General features: G+C 38.3%; 1 protein-coding gene across 1 annotated transcript; it reads right to left on the bottom strand.

Annotated features, from left to right (window-relative positions):
- Nucleotides 1–378: 378 nt before the first annotated feature.
- Nucleotides 379–24,142, bottom strand: CDC16 (cell division cycle 16). The gene is made up of 18 exons (XM_030953795.1): nt 24,018–24,142; nt 21,072–21,126; nt 20,096–20,193; nt 19,573–19,611; nt 18,587–18,727; nt 17,048–17,207; nt 16,341–16,435; nt 15,585–15,718; nt 14,421–14,500; nt 12,828–12,877; nt 12,087–12,160; nt 10,055–10,180; nt 8,584–8,736; nt 7,916–7,979; nt 7,393–7,454; nt 5,172–5,307; nt 4,534–4,624; nt 379–3,429 (listed from the first exon to the last, which is right to left on the bottom strand). The coding sequence occupies exons 1-18, from the start codon at nt 24,063–24,065 to the stop codon at nt 3,164–3,166; spliced, it is 1,872 nt and encodes a 623-aa protein (XP_030809655.1). The 5' UTR covers nt 24,066–24,142; the 3' UTR covers nt 379–3,163.
- Between the last annotated feature and the right edge of the window lie 1,985 nt (nt 24,143–26,127).

The raw sequence follows: 26,127 nt of genomic DNA, 5'->3' as shown, positions 1-26,127 counted from the left end.
GAATAGGTTGCCCAGGGAGATTGTGGATGCCCATCCCTGGCAGTGGTTAGAGCCAGGTTGGACAGGGCCTTAAGGGACCTGGCATAGAGGTGTCCCTGCCCATGGCACTACAGGACCTTTAAGGTCCTTTCCAATCCACACCATTCTATGATTCTGTGATTATTCTAAGCACTGACCTATCAATCAGAGCAAGTTTTTAGTCCTAGATTGCAATCAATGAATTTTGTAATATCTAGATTCAAAAAGTTCCTTAAAATTCCTATGTGAGTTGGAATACCTTGGACTAAATCTCCTAGAATTGGTGGCAGAGGTACAGCAAGCTCCAAAGTAAGGACATGTCACACATTTGAAGACAGACTTGTCTAGAGCTATGGAAATTAGACAGAAGGAGCAAAAATGCCTGCAATTTAATCAGAATACAGAGTCATTGCAAATCTTCAGATCCTGCTGCATTGATAGTCCTCAAACAGCTGTCCAAAGCATGAAGGAAATACAATGATCTGATGTGGAATAATAAAAGTAGGTGGCATTGTCTGCAAAAACTGAAATCACAGAATATTCTGAGTTGGAAGGCACTCACAACGACCATTGAGTCAACTCTTAAGTGAATGGCCCACATGGGGTTTAAGCTTGCACCACTGGCATTATTAGCACCAGGCTCTGATCAACTGAACTAACACGTTATTTGGTTTCAAATCTTTTAGGCAGCAGTACCTATGAAGAAACTTTTGGAGCCATTTGCAGCACATATATCTTGTGGTTTTTTGTATCTGTTCTGAAAACCTTTAAGGCAACATTCAGATCTCCCCCCTCTGGAACAAAACTAATCCTTGGAAGAGAAAGATGAAGTTATGAGACAGAGCCAAAATGTCCCTTTTGGGGGTATATTTATCAGCCACCCAACCTGACAGTCCTGGACCCTGTACTCAGCAGCCAAAGCCAAGTCAGGCAATGGCAATGGCTTGCAGCACGAATCAAGAATCTGAGGTCAAGTCAGGCCAGAACTAATAACCAAAGTCCTCATGAGGACAAGGACAATACTCAATTTAACTAGAGGCAGGGTGAATGTCATAATAAGCCAAAAAGGCATCAAGCTCTCTCTAGTAAGAGCAGGACAGGTCATGGGAGGTGCAGAAGACCAGGGCAAACAGGTGCTGCCATTACAAAGGCAGGCATTTGGACAGAACAAGAGCTGGTTAAAACATTGAACAGAAGATACATGAGGAGGGAAGAACTTCCCCTGAAGTCTGGTCTGAGACACACATCATGAACCAGCTCACAAACTAATCCAACTGTAGCTGCCTAAGAGGCCTGGAGCCAAGTCAAGCTGTATCAAGAATTCCTCCGACATCCAAAAGAGTCCTTCACAATCTAGGACATTTTGCATACATTTCTTTCTGGGCAATTTTTAATACCAATAAACAAAGGTTAGCAATAGCCAGGCAAAAAACCTCCAACAGATACCTGCCAAGGCACAGTATCATGATGGGCTGCTGTTACAGCAATGCCCATTCTCACTATTCCATCTGTTTCCTCCCACTCCAACCACTCTGCCCCACTGACAACCAGTAACACAGCAGTGGCTTGCTCTCCTTGAACCTGAGAATTGATCAGATCTAGAAAATATTTTTAAATGCTGTTCCAGTTCCCTGATTTCATTCATAATGTAACCACACAAGGATTTGTATTACCTAAGCTGAGGAAGTGGCATAGTAGATTCCTATAGGCAGGAATACCATAAATCAATGTTGCCATCACAGCCGACACAGCATCAGATTGTAACTGGGGAGTGCAGGAAGAAAGATGAACTTCTATCAATATTTAAAACCATTTTGCCAGTGAGAAATATTAGTAACAGAGCAAAACAATTTAGCAAGATTTATATCCATGTCTGACAGTAGTCAAAAGGCCTGATTCTCTAGAATACTATTTTGCCACCTTCCATTTAGAAATTGCCGTGATGTCTTACTAGAAAACTAGATTGACATATGCTGAATTAAAAATAATGATATAGAGAAAAAGGAGTTTTGGTTCCTTGAGAATCTTTGAGAATCTATTTGCAATATCCTTCTGTGTGCAGCAACAAGCCTTTGCTGTCATATTATCCATGAGATAGTCTTGGTTACAATTATTCAGGATACACGAGCACAGATGTAAAAATAACTTTCAAAAGATCCTTTAAAGGAAGAGACCTGTCTAATAGAGCAGCTGTTGAGACACACTCATTATAGATCCTCCCAGAGTGTTCAGGAAAAATCCCCAGTTTACATCAAAGAAGTCACCCAAACCACACCCCAATTACCAGCTTCCAAGTGAAAATAAAGCCCTTTCTATGAACTCCTTTTGCCAGTCACACTGAAGAAGAGAGACCTGACTCTGCCCAGGAGATACATATGCCTCCTAAATTATTAATTTTTTCTACACTCTGCTTGGATACTTTTTCACTTAAGACTCATAGCTCACATTATGTTTTTCAGGAGAATGTGTAACCTTTGGTGAATTGTTTTAGAACTAGGAAGTAAAACATTTTTGTTCACCTTATTTTCTCGTGTTTAAGAATATATGGGATTCGTATTGAATTCTGCACTCAATGCAAAGTCCAGTCTATGTTTTCTAACATATGGAAGGGAAATTTGGGTATCACCCATTCCCTTTGTGGAGCCACAGAACGATTCCCATTGTCACTGGGACAGAACCAGACTTCTCTGCACTACTGTGCTGGTCATCATAGGTAAGCAGTGGGATCACCTGGACCCAACAGATTTTCACAGTGAGAGTGTGTGCAATTGCTGATAAAATACAGACTCCTCCCCAAGCTCTTCCTCCCTTGATACCCTTGAATTCCAAAGTGCAGTTGTGTCTAAAACTTGAATTCATCTTCAGTAATGCACAGGCATGTGCAAAATAGCCAACACTGTGGATTCAAACTATGTATATGGCCTATATCAGTGCAATGAGGTCCTCTTGATTCAGATGGGGATTCATGACAGTGCTATCAGGAAAGGAATATTTATAAAGTAAGAGCTATAAAACTCCCGGTGTTAGGTACATAGTAGTTTGAATTCATATAAAAAATAGCAAATTCATGAAAGTACAACACCATAACAAAAATGCTAAAACATAGTACACTTAGACAAAATGAGCTCTCTACCAGTATTTATGGTCACGTACTATGGTCTGACATTGATGTTTCTAACATCATATCACTTTCATTCATTTCAATCTCAAATGTTTCTTCCAATGGGCGACTGGTATCTGTACTTTTCCTCTGATTTGATGTCTCTAATGTTACTATGCCACTTTCATCCAGAGTTTGTCTTTCTATGTCGAATTCTCTGAAATCCCAGGGAGGTGAAATTATGTTCTTTAATGTCTTCACTGTGTGTACATCAAAGTCATAACATCTTAATTTGTCTTTGATCTCTGTTCCTAGGAAAACAGACAAACCAGTAGTTTATTCAAATGAATACATCCAAAAATGTAATCTCAAAGAAACTATCATTCAGAAACTACTATAATTCTCTGCTTTCAGAACATCAAGGAGCTGCTGCTGCTTAATGACTGAAGCTGAATGAGTTTTTCTGAAAAAATCCAGCAGCCTCCTTTCTCAGAAAAGCACAATACAAGAAACACAACTCAGTTTCAAAAGTGTGTTTTGAGAAGTAATTGCCAATTCCCTTCACAATTCTCCAAGGGGCTTTTTTCTTGTTTAAGTTACACACAGCTTGGTTTGCATTAATACATATCACATGGCTGCATGGTTCTTCCAGATGTGTTAAATGACTACATATGGAGCAAGACAATATTGAGAAGAAACATCTGTTTCAATTGCGTGAAAAGTCTGCAGGAAAAGCACTAAAGCACACAGATGGCTTTTACTTTTAAGGCTTCAGCCTTCTTAACATGCTTGACAAGACATCAACTGTGTTCACTACAGATAAATCACTAAGTTCAAACAAGTAGAAATCTATTAAAAAATACAGAGGTTTTTTTTCTTTTGCCAGGAAGATACTTCATAGAAAATTTAAACCCATGGCAATATAATGTATTACTATGATGAAGCACTTTTTTTTTTACCATATATAAAGCTGTATTTTTGTAGTCAGAAAACCTATCCTGTCTCCACAGAGACAAGTTTTGACAAGGTGACCTTGCTCTGCAACAACATTAGCATTAGTGCTCTGATTTCCTAACTCCATACTTCTGTTGAATTTTCCCCCCCATTCCCTTTGCAATCTAAGATGCCACAAATCAATATTTTCTATAAAAGAAACCACTGACACCTTTAATGACAAAGTATTTCCCTTCTTTATGCTGGTGAGAGTATTGTCATGCTGCTCACAAAAACCTGTGGTCATCTGCAATTGCTGCTAAGTTCTGACTCACTTAGCCATTAAAAAACCAACCAAAAAAAACTCAAAGAAAGACATCCTCTACTTTGTGAGTTAATTAGCTAGTGGTAGGCAGTCCTTGACATAACACTCCTCTCAAAGGACTCAATGACTTCAAGAGACACATAAGTTAGAGACTTACCAATATAGGCTTCAGAATCACCAATGTACATTTCTATGCAGTGGCCGAGCATTGTGACCGAAAATGTGTCATCTCGCCTGAGACCAAGGGCCTATTGAAAAAAACCAGTAAAAAGTATTTAGCATCAAATAAAAACATTTACATCATACGTCTGCAGTGTTCAGTTTGTTGTTCCACGATGCTATCTGAGCATTTTCTTCACTGTAAAAGCAAAACATTGCACAACCAAAATAACACCATCATATGAACTGGCTAAAGTAGTAAGCAAGAAAAGCACAAAAACAAAACTAGAAAAGAACATATATACAGACAGGAAATCATTCACATATGAGCTACAACATATGCTGCTGTTTACTTACTGTAAAATTTCTAAGTTGGAAGTATTTAAAATTATTTCAGGTGCATGAGAAGCTTACGTACATAAAATGTAAACTGCAATTCAAAGTTTGCCAAAGAGGCCATTTTTTACCTAACCAATAAAATATAGAAGATTTGAGAAAAAAAAATTAAGACTATAAAATAAACACTCATTTGGAGGCTGGAAAAAACTGCTGGTTCTTTGCTCCAAACCCAAACCAGAGTGGAAGAGTAAATAACAGAATCTGTGACCAGCCCTTCAGCTGCAGGCAGTTACGTACCGTGTGGAAATAGTCAATGGCACTTTCAAAATTGCCCATGAGGCTGTGTATGTAGCCAATGGCAGAGTAGGTAGAAGCATTCTGAGGGATCAACACCAGAGCCTGGCGATGGTATTCCAGTGCTTCTTCATACTTCCTATTAGGGGTAAGTACAGGAGATCGTTAGTAAGCTTCATGGTGAAAGGTGCTTTTACAGAGCCCTGTGGGTATTTTCCTTAGCAAAGCGGAACACAGTTGTGCCAGAACTTGAAAATTATTGCTTTGCATCCTGAACATAGTAATAGAATGTACAAAAGGCTCATGGATATTGACAATTTTCTTCCTCAGTGTAATTGAAAAATCATTGTTCTCCTTATGTAGGAAAACAGCTGCCTACAGCTAGGTCCCATTTGGAGATCTTAGCTGTTTGATATGGTAAATTGCTTTGGATGTTTAATGCTGCTCATTGTAGCACTGGCTTTCTTTCTGTCGCTTTCATTTGCCTTCCTGAGGGAGAGAAGAAGCAGTATGAGACTAAATCACATGATTCAAACTGAGAAAAGCTCTCTGGGCAGAAATATCACAACCTTTAAGTGCTGCATACACTGGTACCTTCATCATTTTGCAACATGCTCTATCAGAAAAGGAGATTTACACATATCCATGATATCTATCAAATACCAACCTGTCTTTGAAAACTGTCTATTAATTACACTGATTATTGCAATTGTTATTTTATAAAACAAGGATTAAATGTACACTACAGCATTACTCTGAGAAATTAAATTGTCACATTTGACATCCTAGTTCTACATTGTTAAAGATAGGTATCACCTGTTTATAAGAAATTTTAATATCTAAAGTGATAATGGAATTATGCAATGAGGAACATAAAAAGTTGTTAGAGGGCACCAAGTAACAACTGAGGCAGAAAAATTATGCAAATGTTTGCTTGCTGCACAAACCTTTCACATTATTTCAATTTCACTTCCACTTATAGTATTTACACATCCCATTGACTACCACTGTATTTGAAATGCTGCTTTGAAATTTGAACCACATAATACTAGTCAGTACACATATATCCAGTAAGTTTTTCATAATAGCCATATTATGTATTACAGACACTACTAAATTAGTTATTACAGAGTTTTTTAAGATGTGAAAGCATATGTACAGCTGCCTAAATTCTCAACTTGATTTTCTTGGAAGATTACATGGATGCAAAAATATTTTAGCTCTGATTTCTGAACCTGAGCAAATATTAAAAGTTGTACAAAGCATGATGTAAGCAGTTAGTTAAACTATAGTAGACATTTTAAAAAGACAAAAGTAATTATAAACAAAACAAGTATTTGAAAAAATCCTGCAATTATACTCATGAACAGATTTCAGAAGCAGTGCCTTTTGTTTGATTTTGGCACAAAGAGTAACTGTTATACGTCCTTATTTCATAATGAAAATGAAGACTAATTGGCAATTAAAGCACAAAGCAATTACTACCAAAGCTGAAGTACAGCTTTCATCTACCATAATCACATTCTCATTAGCAGCTTTGAAACAAAAATTACAGTGTACACCAATTGAGTAATTAAAACCACTAGAAATATTTTTTAAAAACTGCATTGATTGAACAAAAGAAAGGACTGGTTAAAGTCAGATTAAGGTAATTAATGAGAAAATGTCTCTGTTAAAACTGTTAACGCTTGTACATATATGCTTTGCACTTTTTCTATTCATTGAATGGAAAGATGAAATGAAATATTAAATAGTTTTGTTCTAAAAAACAAAGTAAGACTCCCTTGCTGTGTTATAATGCCACTGAACATTTCACTTCAGTAAAAAAGAGTGCTAATCCAAGCAATTAATTGGCATAAACCTGCCTTTATGTTAATTATATATTTATATAATAATCAGTGGACATATTTCAGTATGTGAGGACTGGGACAGTGGAGAGTTAAAATTCACACCCGTACAAGCATCCAAAAGCCTCCAACTATTTCCCTAATAAGAATCAATAGTTAAAGAAAGGCTTTTACATGAAGTACTTTAACTTTTGTGTAATAAACAGGATATAAGGGTTGATTAATGCAGTTTTGTTCACAAGCTGATTTAGAGAATCTTGTTCTTACAGGGTAATTCTACACTGCTCTCATGTGGTACACAATCTTGGTATAAAAGAGAGAGAAAACACATTTGTGCAGCATTTTAGAGAAATGGAGCTCCAGTACTCTCTGCTTACTTGAGTTTTCTGCAGACATGTCCCAAGTTGTTCAATAAAGGCTCCCACTTATCAACTGTTACCTGTAAAATAATGGAACAATTCTAATAACTGCAACTTCCTAGACTGTAACTAAATTTTGGCTACTTTAAAAAAAACCAAAACATATAAATGCATACGGAATTTTGTTTATGAACAAGAAAAATACCACAAGCATTTTAAACTCTTAACAAAACACACAAGCTGAAAACATTTATTCAACGACTAATTTTTCAATTTTTTACATTCACCAAAGCTAATAATATTTCTTTAAAGAGCCAGTGTTATTAAAACTTGATGCAAACCAAACAAAACTTGTTTTCTACTTAACTAGAAAAAGTCAAGTCAAGTCTCAGCCTAGGAGCACTGAAGGCACAGTTTCAAAATAAAATTTATACTGCATTACTTTTATCTTAAAATAAGCACAACATGTTTTGTCACAAGCTATTACAGAATTTGCAGAGTTTTACAAATTTATGATCTTGCATGTTACTAGAATAAATACCTCATTTCCAATAGCTTTGATTTTCTCCAGTGCATCAAGGAACCACTTTTCTGCAGTTTTCCAGCTAAGGATTGAAGGGATGGGGGGAAAGAAAAGTAAATTAGTGAAGAGTTTTCATCAGCAGTATGAGAAAACTGTATTCAAAAAAGATTTCTATGACATTATTTCATCATATGAGTGAAATTAGATGTAAAATCCAGTAATTTACATTTGGCTATATTTTGCATTGTGGTCCTAAGAGCTAACAAGATAAAACAAAATCAGAATCAAACTAAAAATATTGGCTAAACAATTCTTATATAGGTTAGGGTTTTTTCCCCAAGAATAAATTTGGAACCTCCTGAGCTGACAAAATGTATTGCTGGACAAAATCTTATAGTATGTATGCAGATAGATGCCTTTCAGGCATTCAACTACACAATGACAGGCACGTAGAAGATAGCATCAATCTCTGGATGTTCCTTAAGCATTAAATTCTGTTCTTGTTCAATCTTACACAAGGAAGAACAATGCAGAAAGCAAGGGTTTAAGGTGAACACCATCTAAACTATGACCAAAAGACACTATAGTTCAATATAAGTACTTTTGATACTTTAGATATATTGGCACATTACAATTAAGAATAATCCATGTTTAAGATAGTGTTTTATCATATTTTGCAAGCTTACTCTCCATTTTGAAATGCTACCACTCCAACTTCGTGCATAACAAAAGGATCTTCAGGTGCAATGCTTAAAGCTTGGCTGAAAAACCGTTCAGCCAACTTGGAGTTGTTGGTCAAACCATATTCCAGTCCAATATAGAGCATAGGCAAATGACACCTAAAAACCATAAAACAAAGTGCATGTTTGTTTCTGTGTGGTCGTTAAGAATGAAGTCCCAAACTATAAAGATAAGCCAACTGTTTGCATATGTTCAGGTACACACAAGTAAAAGCTGATTTAAATGGACTACTAACTTAAGGGGAAGTTTAAAAGACTTTACATCTGTTTAACAAGAGAATGAATTCCAATAGGTAATTGTAACCTGCTCTGCAATTACATGTATTTTCTCAGCACTTAAGTCTAGTTCTGATGTTTTTTCCCTCTAATTTCATTCATACATTTAATTTACAAATAGAATATGGAGGAAGTAATTGATAAAAGAATTACATTTCCCAGTAACCACAATCAAATATGATACTTTTATATGCGATATGACACAATTAGTTCACGACTCATTTTACAACCCCCTCCCACAGCATGAAAGAGCTGCTCAAACTATTACTATGCAGCAATTGATGAACTGGTATGACAGCCATGATTCACAAATTTCAGAAGATGTTCAGGCAAAATTTAGATTACCTATATATAAAACTTGACTTTAGAACTTACAAAATCAGAAAAATAATCACAATAATGCATTTAAAAGTAGATGGTTAAATTATTGGGGATTTTTTTCCTCCCTTGTTCTCTATCACATAATTGTTGCAAAGGCATTGCTACTGTTTAAAGAGATGTGTGTTGGAATCCTGGATGATGAGAATTTTAAACTTTCTGTGCTTTAAGGCACAGACCCACAAGAGAACACTGTATTTGACCTGAGGCTGTGGAGAAGGCTTCCAAAATTGATTGATAGTACTGGGATTATGGGTGTGTAGTTGGTTAGAAGTGTGTAATATCACAGGGTGGAAGACTTAGAGTTTGGGATTTTAGAATATAGAAAAAAATATGAAGCCAGATGGAGGTTTTAGGGTAGAGGCAGGTTGTTCTTTTTTACCTGCTTCTTCCTTCTTCTTCATGAGTTTGGGTGATGTTTTGTAATTGGACAGAGAAGTCTGCATTGCAGGCTTCCAAAGATCAGTTATTAGGTTAAAAGGAAAAATAGTCTAAGTGTCCTTTCTTAATTAGATAGTTTAGTCTTAAAAGACCTTATAACAAGAGATAATTAGCCATTTTGTGCCTTGCTAATGAAAAGCTACTAAACTCATAGTTGTGAAACTGTTTTACTGATAAGAAATAATAAACACCTGAGTCCAAACGTGAACTACCATCTCAAGTGCCTTCAATCCAGACCCAGAGAAACCAGTAGATGTAAGTCAATATTCTACATTACTTATGGATTCATTTGAATCTTCTCAAATATGATGTTTGTACAGACCCTTTCATGAGCTGTGCAGCTGTGAAGTATGCAGCCATTGCCTGGTCATGCTCGCTCTCCACTGCGAAGGAATGTCCATATGCTATCCATGCAGGGCCATAGGTTCGCTCCAGTGTAGTGGCTTTGCTAACAACAAAAGCAAACATATCTGAAATTAAATTTCATCTGCTTCAGATGACTACTCAGATAGCAATGCTATGCTACATGGTTAGGTTATCTATTAAGATAATTGTCAGTAATAACCAGTGGTAAACAAAGCTCATTTTAAAAGTTCAAACTATTTTGCACTTAGAAGTATCACACATTCTTGTGAATTGATCTTATTATTCCTGCTACTGTTCACAGACAGGAGGAATTATTTGATATTACTGAACATAAACAATTATAAAGTAAGAGAATTGAATAAAATACAGGAAACATTAACTGTGACTCAAAACGCATTGCAAAATCCTAGCTATACATTTTGAAATAAATATATTCTATCAAATCCAAATTTAAGAAGCAGGATATGAATATACCAAATGAACATCTAGGTTGAAATTTCGCCATCTAATTGTGCTAGCTTTGAAGAAGATAAGCATTTGTCATATCACAGGCCATGCATCAGGGAAGTATACAAAATGTCACTCAAGTCTTGAGCTGAAAACTGCAACCTGAGCATCAAGACATCAACCCAGAGACTTTACAGACAAGAACATTAGACAGCTCTGTAGATTACATTCTGAATTTGAAGGCAAGGGCATTCATAACTAAACAGCTCACAACAAGTGCACCCAGTCTTTTCTTAAAAGCTTCTGACATGGAAGTAATACATGTTCCATAAGTATTCTATCATATTGCTTAACTATCCTTAACAACTTACTTTTTTCCTAACATATAATCTAAATTTTGTCTGTCACAGTTAAAGTCATTATTTCTCATGACAGATCCTAGAGAATTTGTTCTCTGTCTTCTGAGACAAAGCTGTAGATATTCAAACATTTGTATCTTGCCACCCATGACAGCAATGAAAGACATGAATATTTGACTGTGTCTTCAAGTTTCTTTTCTGGAAACCGCTGTGTAGCCCACAGTTGTCCCTAGTCTTCTTAGCTTTATACTATCATTCTTCTCCAAGATATTTAAGCATCTTGTTACTATTTCACTTTCAGCAGATCTCTTTTGCCTTTTGCCAGAACTGTGAATTTTGATGTTGGTTGCTTCTTGGTTTGTTTTTCCCTTCAACAAATTTACAGATACTTTCTTGCTGTCTAGAGATGCTTGTACATTTAAAGATGTTTTTCATTTCAGTACCAAAACCAAATATATCACTCAGGACAGCTACCTGAAGAATTTCACAGTGCTATTTGTAAGGAATTTAAATATTTTACTCATAATAACCAGGCATTTAAAAAGTATAAATGACTAACCCATCTTTATATATATTGTCTGTAAAGGTCTCAGGAAAAAATTAGTCTTACAGGTTGATTTATGCCTTCTCAGTTTGAGCTTACAGCACCATAACAGATGCCCTACTCCACAGCAAGGTCCTGCTCCCCAGTGCTGATATTCATTACACGTACAGAACACCTACAGGAAACAGCATTGACCAAACCTAAAAAGCCCACTGTAGCTTGAGCACAGAAAGAACTGGACAACCAGATGTCAGAATTTTCCATTTAATTCTTTCCTTTCAGATATGAAACCTGAACCTGGGAGAATGCCTGAGTGTCCCTCAACTGAGAACTGAGGCCTGATCACCCACAGCTGTAATTAGCTCAGCAGCACGAGCGACTGCCGGGACTACACCTGCCCAGAACAGGAAGGTGACTGCCTAGAGAGACACCACGTAAGTCTTCCTCATTTTTAAAGTATCTCTACAGATGAGGGCTAAACTGCTATACCAAAAAAAAAAAGGTTGGCAATGAAAGTATTTAAATAGTAACCAGTTTATTGAGGCTTCTCTTTATGAGCTTCAAACAATCATGAACAATAAATGTTTACTTAGCAAGTGAGCAACAGATTCACTAGGAAAAACAGAAAAAGAAATTACCTGAGATATCTTCTAGCATGTTCATTTTTGTGGCCAACCATAAGATAATAGCATCCTACTGCAAACCATGACACCTACACATTAAAATCAAAATAGAATATTATTAGATACATCACACTTCACATAGTGAAGCATCAAAAGACAGGAAGACATGGTAATTATAAAAGTTAGGAACATTTCCACCGAAATCACAGTCAGCTCTTCAAATTATTTGGTATTACAGACAAGCTGGAACTGCCTTTCTAACTGGGGCTTAGCCTCATGAAGAGAGCTAAGTGGGAAGCTTACTGCTGTCTTCAATTATTTAATGGTAGGGAATACAAGACACAGCCAGATTCTTTTCAGGGGTGCAGTGATAGGACGGGAAACAATGGGTACAAGCTGCAACATGGGAAATAAGGACCAAGTCCAAGGAAAACAATTTTTACTGTGAAGATGATCAAACACTGGAAAAGGTTGCTCAGAGACATGTAGACATTTATTACTGTACAATTTATTTTAAATTATTAATCAAAGTAAATAACTGGCACTGAATACCTTTTACAGGTACTTAATTTTATAAAAAGAACCTTGGCATAAAGAAATTACAATGTAGAGAACACAAAAGGAGTAAAGCATTTCTACAAGCTTCACCCAGAAACAGATGTTGAATTCTGTAGCTCAAACTAATACATTACAAGTTTTATGTGCTTTCACCTAAAAAAAGAAACTACCTGACAACAAAAACTTAGAACAACTTACAGGATTATTTGGGTACAAGTCCACCAGTTTGTGAGAAAGATAGAAAAGTTCTACATAGTGGGAAGAAACAAGAAAAGAAAATTAAAACATATTAAAACACTTAGATGTTTCAAGTATTTTAGCTTTCCATACAAAATATACAGAACATCTAGCATTATTAATTCACAAGTGAACAAAATGCTTTCTTTTAGTTGTAATGCTTCAAATTGCCTCAAAATAGATTCAGTTTTGCATTTAGCTAAAGAAAACCCAACCAAAACAACCTGTAAGTCTTCACAAGACACAAATAAGCTCCTCTACTTCCCACCCTTCAAGAATTCTGCAACAACTTAGGTCATTACCATACATTACAATAAATGCCAGTAGTATTACACTTGAATGTACCTTGTCAAGGTAAAACACTATTCAACTTCCTACATCTAAAAGGTATAACATACTGGCTAGATCCATTTCAAAGTAGAGTCTTGTGCATTAATATGCTGAAAATAGGACAAAAGCAAATAAATTATTATATTATTTGGAATAATTCCAAGTGATTACTTTTTTTGTAAAAATAATAATTCTAGTTACTGGAATAACTTACTACAGATTTTCTAATAGCAGCAGTAATCAGCTATAGGATAACAATATGTAATTTCAAAGGAAATAGCATCAGGGCATGTAAAGTTTCTATTTTTCCAGAGTACAGTGCTCTTAAACCAATGAGATTGTCCTGGAGCACTTTGTATCTCAGCCCAGAAAAAAAAAAATTGCAACTGGCTTACAAAACATTAACTTCTGTACATAATGCTTCTCAAGGCAGATTTAGAAGAACAATCAGAGTAGTGACCCCATTTTCAGATGTACTTAACTGTAAAATAACATTCACTAATCCCCAAGAAGTACCAGCACACCTAATGACATATTTGTGTACATATAATGCACCATTCTGGGAGACTGCACAGCATATGAGCTCCTTATTCTATTTTCCAATTGATGTTAAAGATATTCAAGCTACTCACTGTTTTCTATATATTCTGGAATGGAAAAAAGCCACTCCAGCTGCAAGTAAGCTATTACTGTAATTCCAATGAAAGTGTTGCATGATTATAATTTGTTTGAACTAAAGAGAGGCCTTCACAACAGCAAAGGCAAGGAGAGTCTAGAATTTTTTCTATCACAGAATAATCATGTCCACCTAAGCATACACAATTGCTGAAGATTACTGTCTAGTTTCATTTATTGTATTTTATTGTTGAGCAGAAAAAGTGCGGCCAGATACTGTACAAAGATCACCTGGAAACAGAAATCACAATGACAGGGATGAGGCAGTGTCTCTCACAGGCCTCCTGGCTACACAGTCCAGTGGTTAAAAGACAGCTACACTCATGACCATGAACGCTTTGCACATCTACTTCCCCCAATCCTGCTGTCAGCTCTGATATTCCCTTCTTTACCAGTTACCACTGTTTTCTTGAAACATTTCAAGAGGAGGAAAAATAGATGTAATTTTTCATATGGTATATAAGGGAGTTTCTTGGCATCTTTAATTCTTTATTAAAATTGGGGCTTTACAGCCTTCTGTTGAGCAGTATTAAATGCTGTGCTCCTTACCATTTGCTTTGTTTAACTCCACAAGTGTCCCTATATGTACAGGTAAACAATTTGCATGGAAGGGGTCTTTTTCCATCACTCTAAAAAAAAATTAAAAAACTGTAATGCACATTTCAACAACTTTAATGTGTTAAAAGCAAACTGCTTGTATAGCATGCAATGTTCCAGTTAGTTACCACTTTAGGCATTAGAAAACTATTTGTGATTAAAGGACAACTATTAACAGCATAATAAAGGCTCTCTTCAGACCAGAAATACAACAGTTAATTTAGCTTAACAAAGGAGGATAACAGAAAATTCTTTCAAACTGAATATACAATTAGAAAATCAGAATAAAAAGCTCTTCTGTTTTGCTAAATGCTAAATTTGCTAAAATGCTCTTCTCTTTGTTAAATTTGAAGGTCACTTCAAATTTAACCAGCAGACAGCAAGCAACATTTCTGTTCATCTTTTCCATACATTTGACAGCAGCTTTCAAACAATAGCCCTCAGCTTCCTGAGGTTAACACCAGGCAGGCAGTATGCCTTCAGAATCACATTTAGCTCAACTGTAAATTTTGTTTCCTGTGGCATTCAGAAACACATCCATGAGTGTAGACCTACAGCAACTAAGAAGCAAACCATGGCAGTGTTCTGAGCCCTCTGAACCCAGCAGCAGTGCACACCCATAACAACTGATACACGATACTCAGCCATCAGAATTAGAAATAACAGGCTGGCTTTTAAATTAAGAATATCTTTTGATCACTGTCAATAACATTGTAACTGCTAATTGGCCAGAGAAATCAAACTTCCTAACTAACCAACTGATTCAAACCAGTTCATTCTGAAGGCCAAACAAGAAGTAAGCAGAGAGCACAGAAATTGAAGGTACCAGAATAAGGAAGAGGATGGATGAAGGGTGCTTCAGCACAGTGCTCATTAAGCTGAGTTTTACCTTGGAGACTTCTGATATGTATTATAATTATACCATGTCTAGCCAGACACAAACTACACGTTTTAAATACCTGAGACACATATAACACAGGACATGGATATTGCAATACATATCAAATTGTTATGTATGTTTACCCATTGAAGAACAGTATTTCCTGTAAGACGAGGCATAATTATTACACTCCACCATATGAGAAAAAAAACCTGAAAGTTGCTTTGCACACTTACACTGAAGTAAGCTTATAACACATTTTGAAGTCACAGTTGTAATAATGCCTTTCTGCTAGGGATACTACCACATCCAGGTTTTCCTGAAGACCATCTACTGACTCAGGAATCAGTGTTTCACTGGGTTTATTGTACTGAAAGACAAAAGAAACAACATTTGAAACAAAAACTAAACTAAAATTAGATGGTATATGTATTAATACTTTTAATCCTAGAAGAATATTTAAGAAGCTTACAAGTTCTTAAAATTTTTATTTTTGAACTGAAAGTCCATAAAACCTGTATTTCGTAAGATGCTTCTTTAAAATGTATTTAAAAGCTCATTTAGGACACAAAAGATGCTTGCATAGTCAATGTGTTTCATGTACGCTGTAGAAATTAAAACTGAGCTATATATATTTTTAGTGCTCCTTATCACCTTATCTATAAGAATAGCCTGGAATGATGTTCTTACAGCCTAATATTTTCAGGTAACTGACGTTTTGTCTACATTATTAACATTCCTTTTCCCCACCCAGAAGTTTCTCAATACATAATTTTTCAAAAACATAAATCAGAATTTCAAGTTGTTACCACAGCAGAAAACAATTAACAGAAACCTGTTACACTCTTGCATAAAGTGAGATGTACTGCATCAAAAATTTTTAAAATTACAAAGTCCATATTTATTTCCATGTTCTGAATAAATGGGATTCAAGAAAATTTTACACCCAAAATCAAGACTTTCAATGAATTCTCCAGATTTTTAGGACTTACCTTTTTCAATTTATTCTCAAATAAAAAGTGAAGCAATTCCTGCTCTTCTTCCGTACATTGTCTATTAAGAGGTAGAGATTCAAGGAGTTCTTTTTCTATATGGGTTACAAAACATTGAAATGGTCATATTACAGAAGAAACAGCATGATCCAACATTTCAAGAAGTTAGAGATACAAAGAATTTTATGATGGTCATTCCAACTGCAAGGACTATAACAGCACAGATACACTGAAACAGATAACATTACTAATTTTGGAAATTAAGGCTTGATTAGTTACTCCTTCTACACTTTAAAATAAAATGTAATAAAGATGAAATAACACACCATTATTTTTATTTACACCATATGTCAAAAGTTATCACTTAGAATACTCTATTAACTAATGCCTAACCAAACCCCAGGAGGGTTTCATTGGTTCAAAGCCTGTGAAATTGAGAACACAGGACAAAACTTTGTTTGGGCTGGGCAGAGCAGAAGAGCTTCGTGAGCTAACAAGCAGGACAGCTGGGTTACTGCGTTTCATTCAACTCTTAGCACTGCAGGACTGAATAATAAAAGTTCAAATTTGCACAAATCATAATTTTCACTCATTTAATACATTTTCTGTTCCTAACATTTTGGAGTCTGTTACTTGTTGTACTGCCTTAATTTTTTTGAGAAAGCAGGTAAATATTACTTGTGTTTGAGAAATACTTCTCTCCAGACCTTCCTGTGCTGTCAGCATATGGTGTGACGTTAAAAGATCAAATGCTTCAAAGCAGTAAACATCCAGCTTCAAGGCCTCTTTGTAGCTGTAAGTTGCCAGGGTTCTATTGTCCAAAGCATCATAGATCTTCCCTCGTAAAAGGCATATAGAGCTCTTGATCTGGTGGAAAAGCAGGACTGGAGGTCAAAGACTGAATCATTGTTTGCAACTTAGTTTTCAGCACAAATCAAATGTGCTCCCTGGAAAGTAGAAAGTATTTCATGTATGATAGAACCTGGTTTTCTAGTGCTGTCTTTAAATAAAAAGTTGTCTCTACTATCTCAAAGAAAATTCCAAAGAATTCTCTGTCAGGTTACCTACTGCCAAACAAACAGATGCTTGAAATAAACAAGAGGACAGAGTTTATCTTTTCTAATTCTGGCATCCAGCTCTCTGATACTGAGTTGTAACTTAATTATACTAAATTCCCTTCATATCCAACATGGAGAAATTGTCCCTTCCAAAGGCTTCCATACACTTCCTTGCTGACCATTAAACCACGTATTTCACGCAAGACAAGAATGACCACAGCAGAGATGAAAAAGGCCAAATCAATGGACTCAATTGTTGTGAACAGAAAAATATATCCTTGTTTTCAATCCAAAACATAGATATTACACAAAAGGAAACAGTGAAAGCCCGTAATTACCAGTTGTGCTACCATGTTTATTGACTAACATGTTCTTTCCAAATTCCCTTGATGGGTATTTAGTTCAGTCAGAAGGCCACAAAAGTGTCAGCAAAAGAGAAAGTCAACATATTACCCAACTCTATCATCAGACTAAACAATCCTTTAATCCCATTATACCAGCACTCAAAATCAGTTCACATCAGCAATGTAACCCACTTTGCTACTTCAGTCTTATAGGGAAAATGACGTCTGTCTACACTGTAATTTCAGCTAAGAAATTTTAATTTGTACCTCTGAAACTAACAACTCTTCACAGACTCTTCAGCCTACACACCAGACCAATCTCTTTAAACTGTGTGTCTACACAGAATTTTTTCACTGAGCTTCAAAAATTTCACTTTCACCTCACATAATTTTCACAAATGTGATCAAAGAATATCCCACTGAGAACAACACTTGTGTGATTATGAAGTATTTCATAAAAAATAACTGGAGGAGAAAAAAAACTTGCTTTGTTATCTCAGAACCTGCAGCCCAACTGAAAGCAATGCTAGGATACATTATTAAGAAAGAGCTAAAAGACTGTAAAAACCAATGCTAAATCATGAAGTTCCTGCAAAGCATCTGCAAATAATTTTTAAGAAGTTGACGAAAAGCACTGTTTATTTTTGCATACTGAGTTATTTTCATACAGGCAAGCTAACACACAATGTGTGACTGAAAGAAGAACAATTCAGCATTTCTGAAAATTATGTTATCTGACAAAGAAACCTTTAAAGCACTTCCAGATTCATAGAGCTGTGAAATCACTTTCTGACTTCACAGGTTTTTTTCCTACAAAATTTTTTTTTTAAATAATGTCACTTACTGAGGACTGTGACATCTCCCAGTCTGTGGTAGAATCTTTCAACCCACTTTCATCCTTCAAGTACTTTTCAAAAAGTCGTTTGTTGATTGGCTCCTCCATATCAAGAATATCCAAGGCCTGTTGATGCTCTTTTGCAGCATACTAATCAAACATGTGCATGTAAAAAACAAGGTTTTGAAGAATTTGTACATAAAGCACCAATAAACACAGCATCATGTTTCAAAGGCATAGGTTACAACAACTAGTGTTTATCAGCAGGTTTTGCACGCCTGCATTTTCTTATTTGGCCATTTGTCATTTTATAACTGCAGTTAGCTCTTTTACTGGTCATCTATAATATGCAAAAAATATGCAAAAATTATAAAATAAAGCATGTACAGAAAAATGCATTATTCAGAATTATGCAGTCAGAGAAACAGGTATGGTTCTAAAAATAGCTAACACAGGTGTTAATAAAATACCATCATCTTATTCTATAAGCAGCATATTATTCTATTTCAAATTTCTGTATATTTAATCTACCAATTGATTCAGCCGTGTCTCTGAAAGTACTACATTTTACCTTTTATGTATGAGATCTTATACAGAAGTACAAAGCTGCTAAATATAGTTATACCACCATAAATCACATCTCCTCTGGTCAGATTACAACCAACCAAATAAAAGTGTAAGCATGAAGACATGAGACGAAAATGGTTCACATTCTTTTCCCACAAAATATTAGAGGAGTATTTCCTGGGAAAAAAGGTCAGTTGGATTCCTTCCAATTAGTGCCACAATGGATACTCCAATGACCCAACTGGAAATTAAAGAATGAAATCAACTGTCAGAAAACTTAAACCTGTTGTTCCAATGACCACATATATATCTATGTTATATATCTATATATCTATACACCTGACTGCCTGTCAGGTACCTAATCTTCCCAATATGTCTCTTCAATTTAGTTTAGCCTGTTTCCAGTAGGGGTTAAAATGTGTACTCACGTGACATCTGGCTGCAAGGTAGCGACACGCCTCATACAACTGAAAGAAAAGTTTCATACACATTGGTTATAAAGAGAGAACGTGTTTACTTACACTGCCCGAGTCCCTTTTGCTCTCTCCTTTTTCAGTGCTATGGCTTCTTCATCCCTTTCAGCACCAAAAGTCCTTCCTGACCAAGCCTGTAACACTTTGTCTACTACTAAATTCTCAAAGGACACTTACTTGACTCTTGTCTTTACCACTCATTATCAGAGCAGAAGGAAAATTGAAACAACTACATGTGAAGTGACAATCCACCTTCCCATACCTGCTGCAGTTACATCCTCAGACCCCTTCTCTTCTCTGTGACCCTGTCTGGGGACAATGCTTTAAACCTGACTGACTGAACACAGGGACCTATGAACTAAATAATGCAGCTTTCTTAATTACTTTTCTTACTGTGATGGTGAAGAAGCCACTGTGGATAGCAGCAGAGCCTCAAAAGAAGGGTAACAGTAGCCTGTCTTTGACCAAAATGACTTACCTTATCCAACTTCCGTGATCGAAGGGCATGTGCTGCCCTGTGATACTGAGCTGTTAGGTAAAGACATTGGGCCAGCCAGTAGATATCCTGTGGTTCCTCTAAAGTAAAAGAACAAAGTATAAGCCATTGCTTTACAATATAGCTTCAAACATTTTAATACAGAATGTTCACTTTTGCTTCACTAGAGAAGTATCTTCCTCATACTCTAGCATCTGAGTTACAAAACTTTATTTATAAATATGTATAAAGTACTTACAATATCTATCAGTGAGAGATTAAAATGAAAAGATAATCAGATTTTAACTTTAAAGACCTCAAATGGTGCACTGGACAGTGAATACAAAGAATGTCATAATAGAGATGTGTCATGATAAGGAGACAACAATGACTAAAAGATTAAAAAAGCAGCAGTTGCAGGTTATCCTGGTTTTGGACACAGGGCAGGAAAAACCAACCCATATAAAAAGATCAGTGGGAAACTAACAACAGTGAAAGCACTAGACTGGCAGAGCTTGGAGTCGCAATTTCAGAAGCACAGCTTAGTACCCTCCTACCTCACTGGCAACCAAAGCCTTTGTGGGATCAAGTCCCTGGAATCACTTTAACAAGTGTAAGTGCCAGAGGCCATGGGCAGCATCGACTCCCTCTCAGTGTAAACACACTTTGTACTTGTCACCAGGGCAACCCTGAGTACTGGGGGAAACCACCATGGTCTCTTGTTAATCTTGGGTTTTTTTTGTTTCTTAAGGAAAGCAAACCTTAAGGTTTGTTCAAACATGAATTTTAACACAAAGTTCAAAAGTTAAGGAAGATGAGCTCTGCTCTATTTAGGAAAATGGCATTCCAAAGATAACAAAAATGCACTTAAACCAAACACAAAACGTCAGTATTTGGCCACACAGCACTAAAACCCCATCAAAACACAACACTATCAGAAAGAAGTTAATAAAATACAATGTAAAAAGTGACCACTTACCATGAGAGAGTGAAGCTACTTTGTCAGCCCAAAACAGGGCACTTTGATACTGTTGCTGTAAAAGCATGATAGAAATAATTAGTATTCCTTTGGGGTTAGATTTCCTGAATAATTTTGAAATACATTGTACATCAGTCAAATTTAATATCTTGTGCAGGTGGTCTCAATGAATGGTGATTCACATTTCAGATCTTTGTAACATAAAAAAATAGTTTAAAAGGGCCAACACTGCAGGTATCTTTGACCAAAAGTTATGTCCTCTGTAAGTATGGCAATAGGTCATTAGTTGAATTGCCATCACTGGAAAAGTAGCAAGAAACCCCATCTCCAGTTTAAAAAATGCTACATTTTAGAAAAAGGACAATACTACATATAAAAAAGGGCACCAAAATTACTTAGGGTAGCTTCAGCAGCACCAGCTCTGATCAAGAAATGTTCATTCTCCAGTCAAGATGCTTCAACTTCACATAAATCCATAGTGCCTGCGTGCATTTCCCCTTATGCTTGGATACACATTTTCACTCTTGAGACTCCAGTTTGGCAAAAGTGAGTGAAATAGGTAAGAGTGGTGGCAACCAGAGATCAGATAAAAGCAGAATTTGCAGATACATCCCACTGACCCAGCTAAAGTTGCCACCAGATTTGAGGTGCCAGGCAAAAATCTCACAGAACTGGCTGGGATTATCTCCTGAGAAGATCACCAGGCATTCTTGCTGCTCATTTTTATCCCAGTCCATGCAATGAAGCCTAATATGATTCCCAGGGTATGCTGGACACTTAACAAATACTCTGCCATTGCAATGATTTGTAAGACTTTACAAGAGCATGTAGCAAGAGGACAACGGGGAATGGATTAAAACTGAAAAAGAGAGTAGGTTTAGCTGTTAGGAGGAAGTTCTTTGCTGTGACGGGGTGAGGTGGTGGAACAGGATGCCCAGAGAAGCTGTGGATGCCCCATCCCTGGAAGTGTTCAAGGCCAGGCTGGATGAAGCTCTGAGCAGCCTGTTCCAGTGGAAGGTGTCCCTGCCCCTGGCAGGGGGCTGGAACCAGATGGTCTTTGTGGTCCCTTTCAACCCAAACCACTCTGTGGCTCTCTGAAGACTGAGCAAGCCTTGCTGGCTTCTCTCCCCTCCTGCACCACTACAGTTCTGGAGCTTGGTCAGAACCTCAGAGACTGGTTTGTGCTTTTGGAGGACAGCTCTGGTAGTCTGCTCTGATATGCACACACTGATGGTATCCCAGTCCTCAAAGCACTACACCACCTAAGTGGTCTCTTCTATCATCTATTCCTACATTTTCTCCTTGATGGGGATTAATAATACCCAGCAAATTTGCCAAGAGAATAGTTTGGTTTCAATCTGCACTCCTAAGGGGGGAAAAAAATCCACAAAAACCCACAAAGCAGCCTCACACACATTTAATAGCTATCTACAGGAAAAGAGATTTAAATTATTACCTCAACACCACAAAAGAAAGGTATAATCCAGGCCTACAAGGCACTGCATGACTTCTGCTGAGCAGTTTTACAGTGTCATCCTATAGTTTTACAGTACTATAGGATGACACATTATTACACAAAAAAGCAACTTTGTGTTCCTCCTGATGCCCCTTCCTCAGAAGTGCACAGCTGTCTATACAGCTGTGTGGCAAAACAGCTTGGTGAAACAGTTTAACACAAATGAGAACAGCAAACCAAACCAATCAAACCCACCAAATTAGTTTAGGTTCCTAATCAGCCTTTCAGTCAGACTTGCTGACCACACAGAGAAATGCCTTTGCTCATTTGAGGGGTGTGCTTTTCTCAGCAGTGATGCCTGCTCCAAGTCTGAACTGGAAGAAGAGCAGAACAGTTTGATGCTACATTTAACCTAATTTATTTATGCATTTTCCTCTTGTGTCTTTTTTTTTTCCTTTTTTGCCCTGCAGCAACATAATTGCTGAATCCATCAACAAATGAAAACAACCCTGCCCTCCTAGGAGCCATCTGCAGCACTGCAGGAGTGTGATGGGCAGCTTAATCACCAGGTAGGGAATCACAGAATGGTCTGGCTCAGAAGAGACCTTAAAGATTGTCTAGTTCTGACCTGCCAGGGGCAGATACACCTTCCACTAGACCAGGCTGCTCATAGACTCATCCAGCCAGGCCTTGGACACTTCCAAGGATGGGGCATCCACAGCTTCTCTGGGCATCCTGTTTCAAGTTCTACCCTCACAGTAAGGAATATCTTCCTAATATCTCATCTAAACCTAAATCTTCTTAGTTTGAATCCATTCCCCCTTGTTAACGATCATAGAATCATTAAGGCTGGAAAAGACATCCAAGATAATCAAGTCTGAGCTTTGCCAGAGCCCACCATACTCACTAAACCATATCACCGAGAGCCATGTCCACTTGCAAGAACGGTGACTGCACCACTGCCCTGGGAAGTCGGTTCCAAGCCTAATCACCATTTCAGCGAAGAGATTTTTTTTTCAGCTGTCCAACCTGAGCCTGCCCGGGTGCGATAGAGGCCATTTCCCCCTGCCCGAGGCAGGCACGGCCCAGCTTGCACAACCCGGGAGGACGGGATCCTGCAAGTACGCCTTCGCTACACAGCGGCCCCACGGCGGCTCCGCTCCTCCTTCTCCACACGAGGGAGAAACCAGGAAAACCCACCGGGCGGCCCCGGCTCCCGCTGGACACCCACAGGCGGCTCTTCCGGCCCGCCGCTCCCCGGTGTGACCGCCGCTCCTTCCCCTTCAGGGAGAACGGGGCACAATGACAAATTCACGGGCACCATCACAAATTCACGGGCACCATTACCATTCACGCCCTCTCCGCCGCTGCACAGGCCGGCACCGCTCCCCGGCCTCCGTCTCTGCGGGAGCCACGCCGAGCGCGGTTTTTCCTCGAGGAAAACCCGTGGCCCTGCCGCCCCTTCCCCAGCAGCGCCTCTGGGTGCTCACCTGGTCGATGTAGTGGCGCACTCGCTTCCTGAGCCGCTCCAGGTTCATCCTCCCTCCGTCCCTGTGTCCCTCCCGCGCCGCCCTGGATGCCGGAGCCGCCGAGGGACCGCGGGCCGCCCGCCGGTGCAGCGCCCAAACCCGCCCCCCGCCTTCCCTCCCTCCCTCCCGGAAACAGCGCCCCGAGCGCGGCGTTCCGGGAGCGCCGAGGCCGCCCGGGGCATCCCCCCACTGCCTCCACACGCCCCTAAATAAACATGTGCTGGGACTTTTCTCTACAGTCCATACTGTGGAGAGAGAGAAATTTGTGGTGAGGGGCTTCTTCACAGTTTCGAAGTGAAAGATTGTCCGTGGAACGTGGCCCGAGGGAATGGCCTGGAGCTGAGTCAGGGGATTTTTAGGTTGGATATCAGGAGAAGGTTTTTCACCCAGAGTATGGCTGGGCACTGGAACAGCTCCCCAGGGAAGTGGCCTCAGCACCAAGCCTGACAGAGCTCCAGAAGCTTTTGGACAGGGTGTGTCCCTTGGGGACGTGCAGGGCCGGGTGTTGCTCCATGATCCTTGAGGGTCCCGTCCAGCTCAGCACTCTCTGTGGTTCCATGATGTCTCTGCCAGGGCTCCACCAGGCATCTGCTGCCCTGAGCGCCCCTTCGGCTGCTGCAGCCTTGTGGTGAAAGTGCTCCCTCAGGACTTTGCAGGGATGGGGGATGGTGTGTCAGGAGGTTTTCTGTGAATCCTGCGTCTCCCAGGCTGTTTTGGTGTCACACAGGTTAGGGAATCATCCACTAGGACACTGCTGAAACATGTCAGCTTTCACTACTGAAACCCAAGTAATGTGAACCATGAAAATGCCTGATTTGAAGTAATTCAGGTGTTGGCCATGTCTTGGAGTGGGAGTAAGAATCACCTGTGTTTGCTTCCATGGAGAAGGAAGACTTGTGTCAGGGTTACAGTGTGGAGAAGGACACAAGGGTGACAGCTGGTCACAAGCAAACAGTCTGAGAACAATGGATCCATGTGCCCTCTCTTGAATTACTTGCAGTACCTGCACTTTGATGTAAAACTGTTTGATTTCAGTGATTTCCTCCAGTTGTCAGTTAGGTAAGATTTTTACCTCACGCTGTGTCACCTTTTGGGAGCCAATTATTCTCTAAGCATGTGTGCTGCAGAAGGTAGGTATTTGTACCTGCTGTAAAGCATAAATTTATTCTGGGGTTTGTTTTGGTTTGGTTTTTTGTTTGTTTGGGTTTGTTTGTTTGTTTGTTTGGGTTTTGTGTGTGGTTTTTTTTTAATTGGGTTTTTTTTAACTCAACTGCATTTGTAGGACTGCTACTTTTTCATATTTTGGTAACCCACATCATGGGGAAAGCAAAATCCTTGTTCATCTTTCCATTAGATCACATAATGAAGAAACTAATCCATGTGATAGTGGTTTCTTTGGATCCAACAGTCATATCTAGTGAGGATTATTATCACACTCAACTTCCCTAAGGACAACTTCTGGGTGTGCAAATACCTTCCATGGCAAGATGCAATCAAGCTTTTGTACCTACAGTTGTCAGAAGCTTGTGGCTTGCAATGAGTACTACCATTCCACTCATTGCATTTGTTGGTTTAAAATCCTCTTTGAAATCAGTATGGAAATGACAGCATAGGTATTCATCGGTTTGTTGGTCTGTTTGTGTACAACAAAAGATGTTTGAGTGAGATTTTGATAACATTTAGAAACTGCTGAGTGGTGGAGCCCATGATTTGTCCTATGTGGCACATTTCCCTCTTTGACCAGGTGTTATAATAACTCACCAGAGATCAGTGGTTTCTATTCAGTATGAGACATCAAGGTAGCAAACTGCAGTAATTCAGAGAGAACAAGATAAATTTAAAAATCATGGAGTCATACAATGGTTTGGGTTGGAAATGACCTCCAAAGTTCATCAAGTTCTAACCCCTCTGCCAAGGGCAGGGATACTTTCCACTAGACCAGGTTGCTCAAAGTCCCATCCAATCTGAGCTTGAACGTTTCTAGGAATGGAGCATTCACAACTTCTCTGGACAACCTCCTTCCAGTGCCTCACCACCCTCATAAAATGTGTCTTCCTTATATCTAGTCTGA

The sequence above is a fragment of the Camarhynchus parvulus genome, chromosome 1 (genome assembly GCF_901933205.1).
Source record: "Camarhynchus parvulus chromosome 1, STF_HiC, whole genome shotgun sequence".
Taxonomy (NCBI): domain Eukaryota; kingdom Metazoa; phylum Chordata; class Aves; order Passeriformes; family Thraupidae; genus Camarhynchus; species Camarhynchus parvulus.
This window is presented reverse-complemented; position numbering and strand designations above follow the sequence as displayed.

Coding starts and splice junctions, on each gene's coding strand:
- CDC16 (XM_030953795.1), bottom strand. CDS start 24,065: ATGAACCTGGAGCGGCTCAGGAAGCGAGTGCGCCACTACATCGACCAG. Junction 17,208..18,586: donor GGGAGATGTCACAGTCCTCA/GTAAGTGACATT, acceptor CTTTTCCACCAG/ATCAAGAGCTCTATATGCCT. Junction 5,308..7,392: donor CATGTCTGCAGAAAACTCAA/GTAAGCAGAGAG, acceptor TACCCCTAATAG/GAAGTATGAAGAAGCACTGG.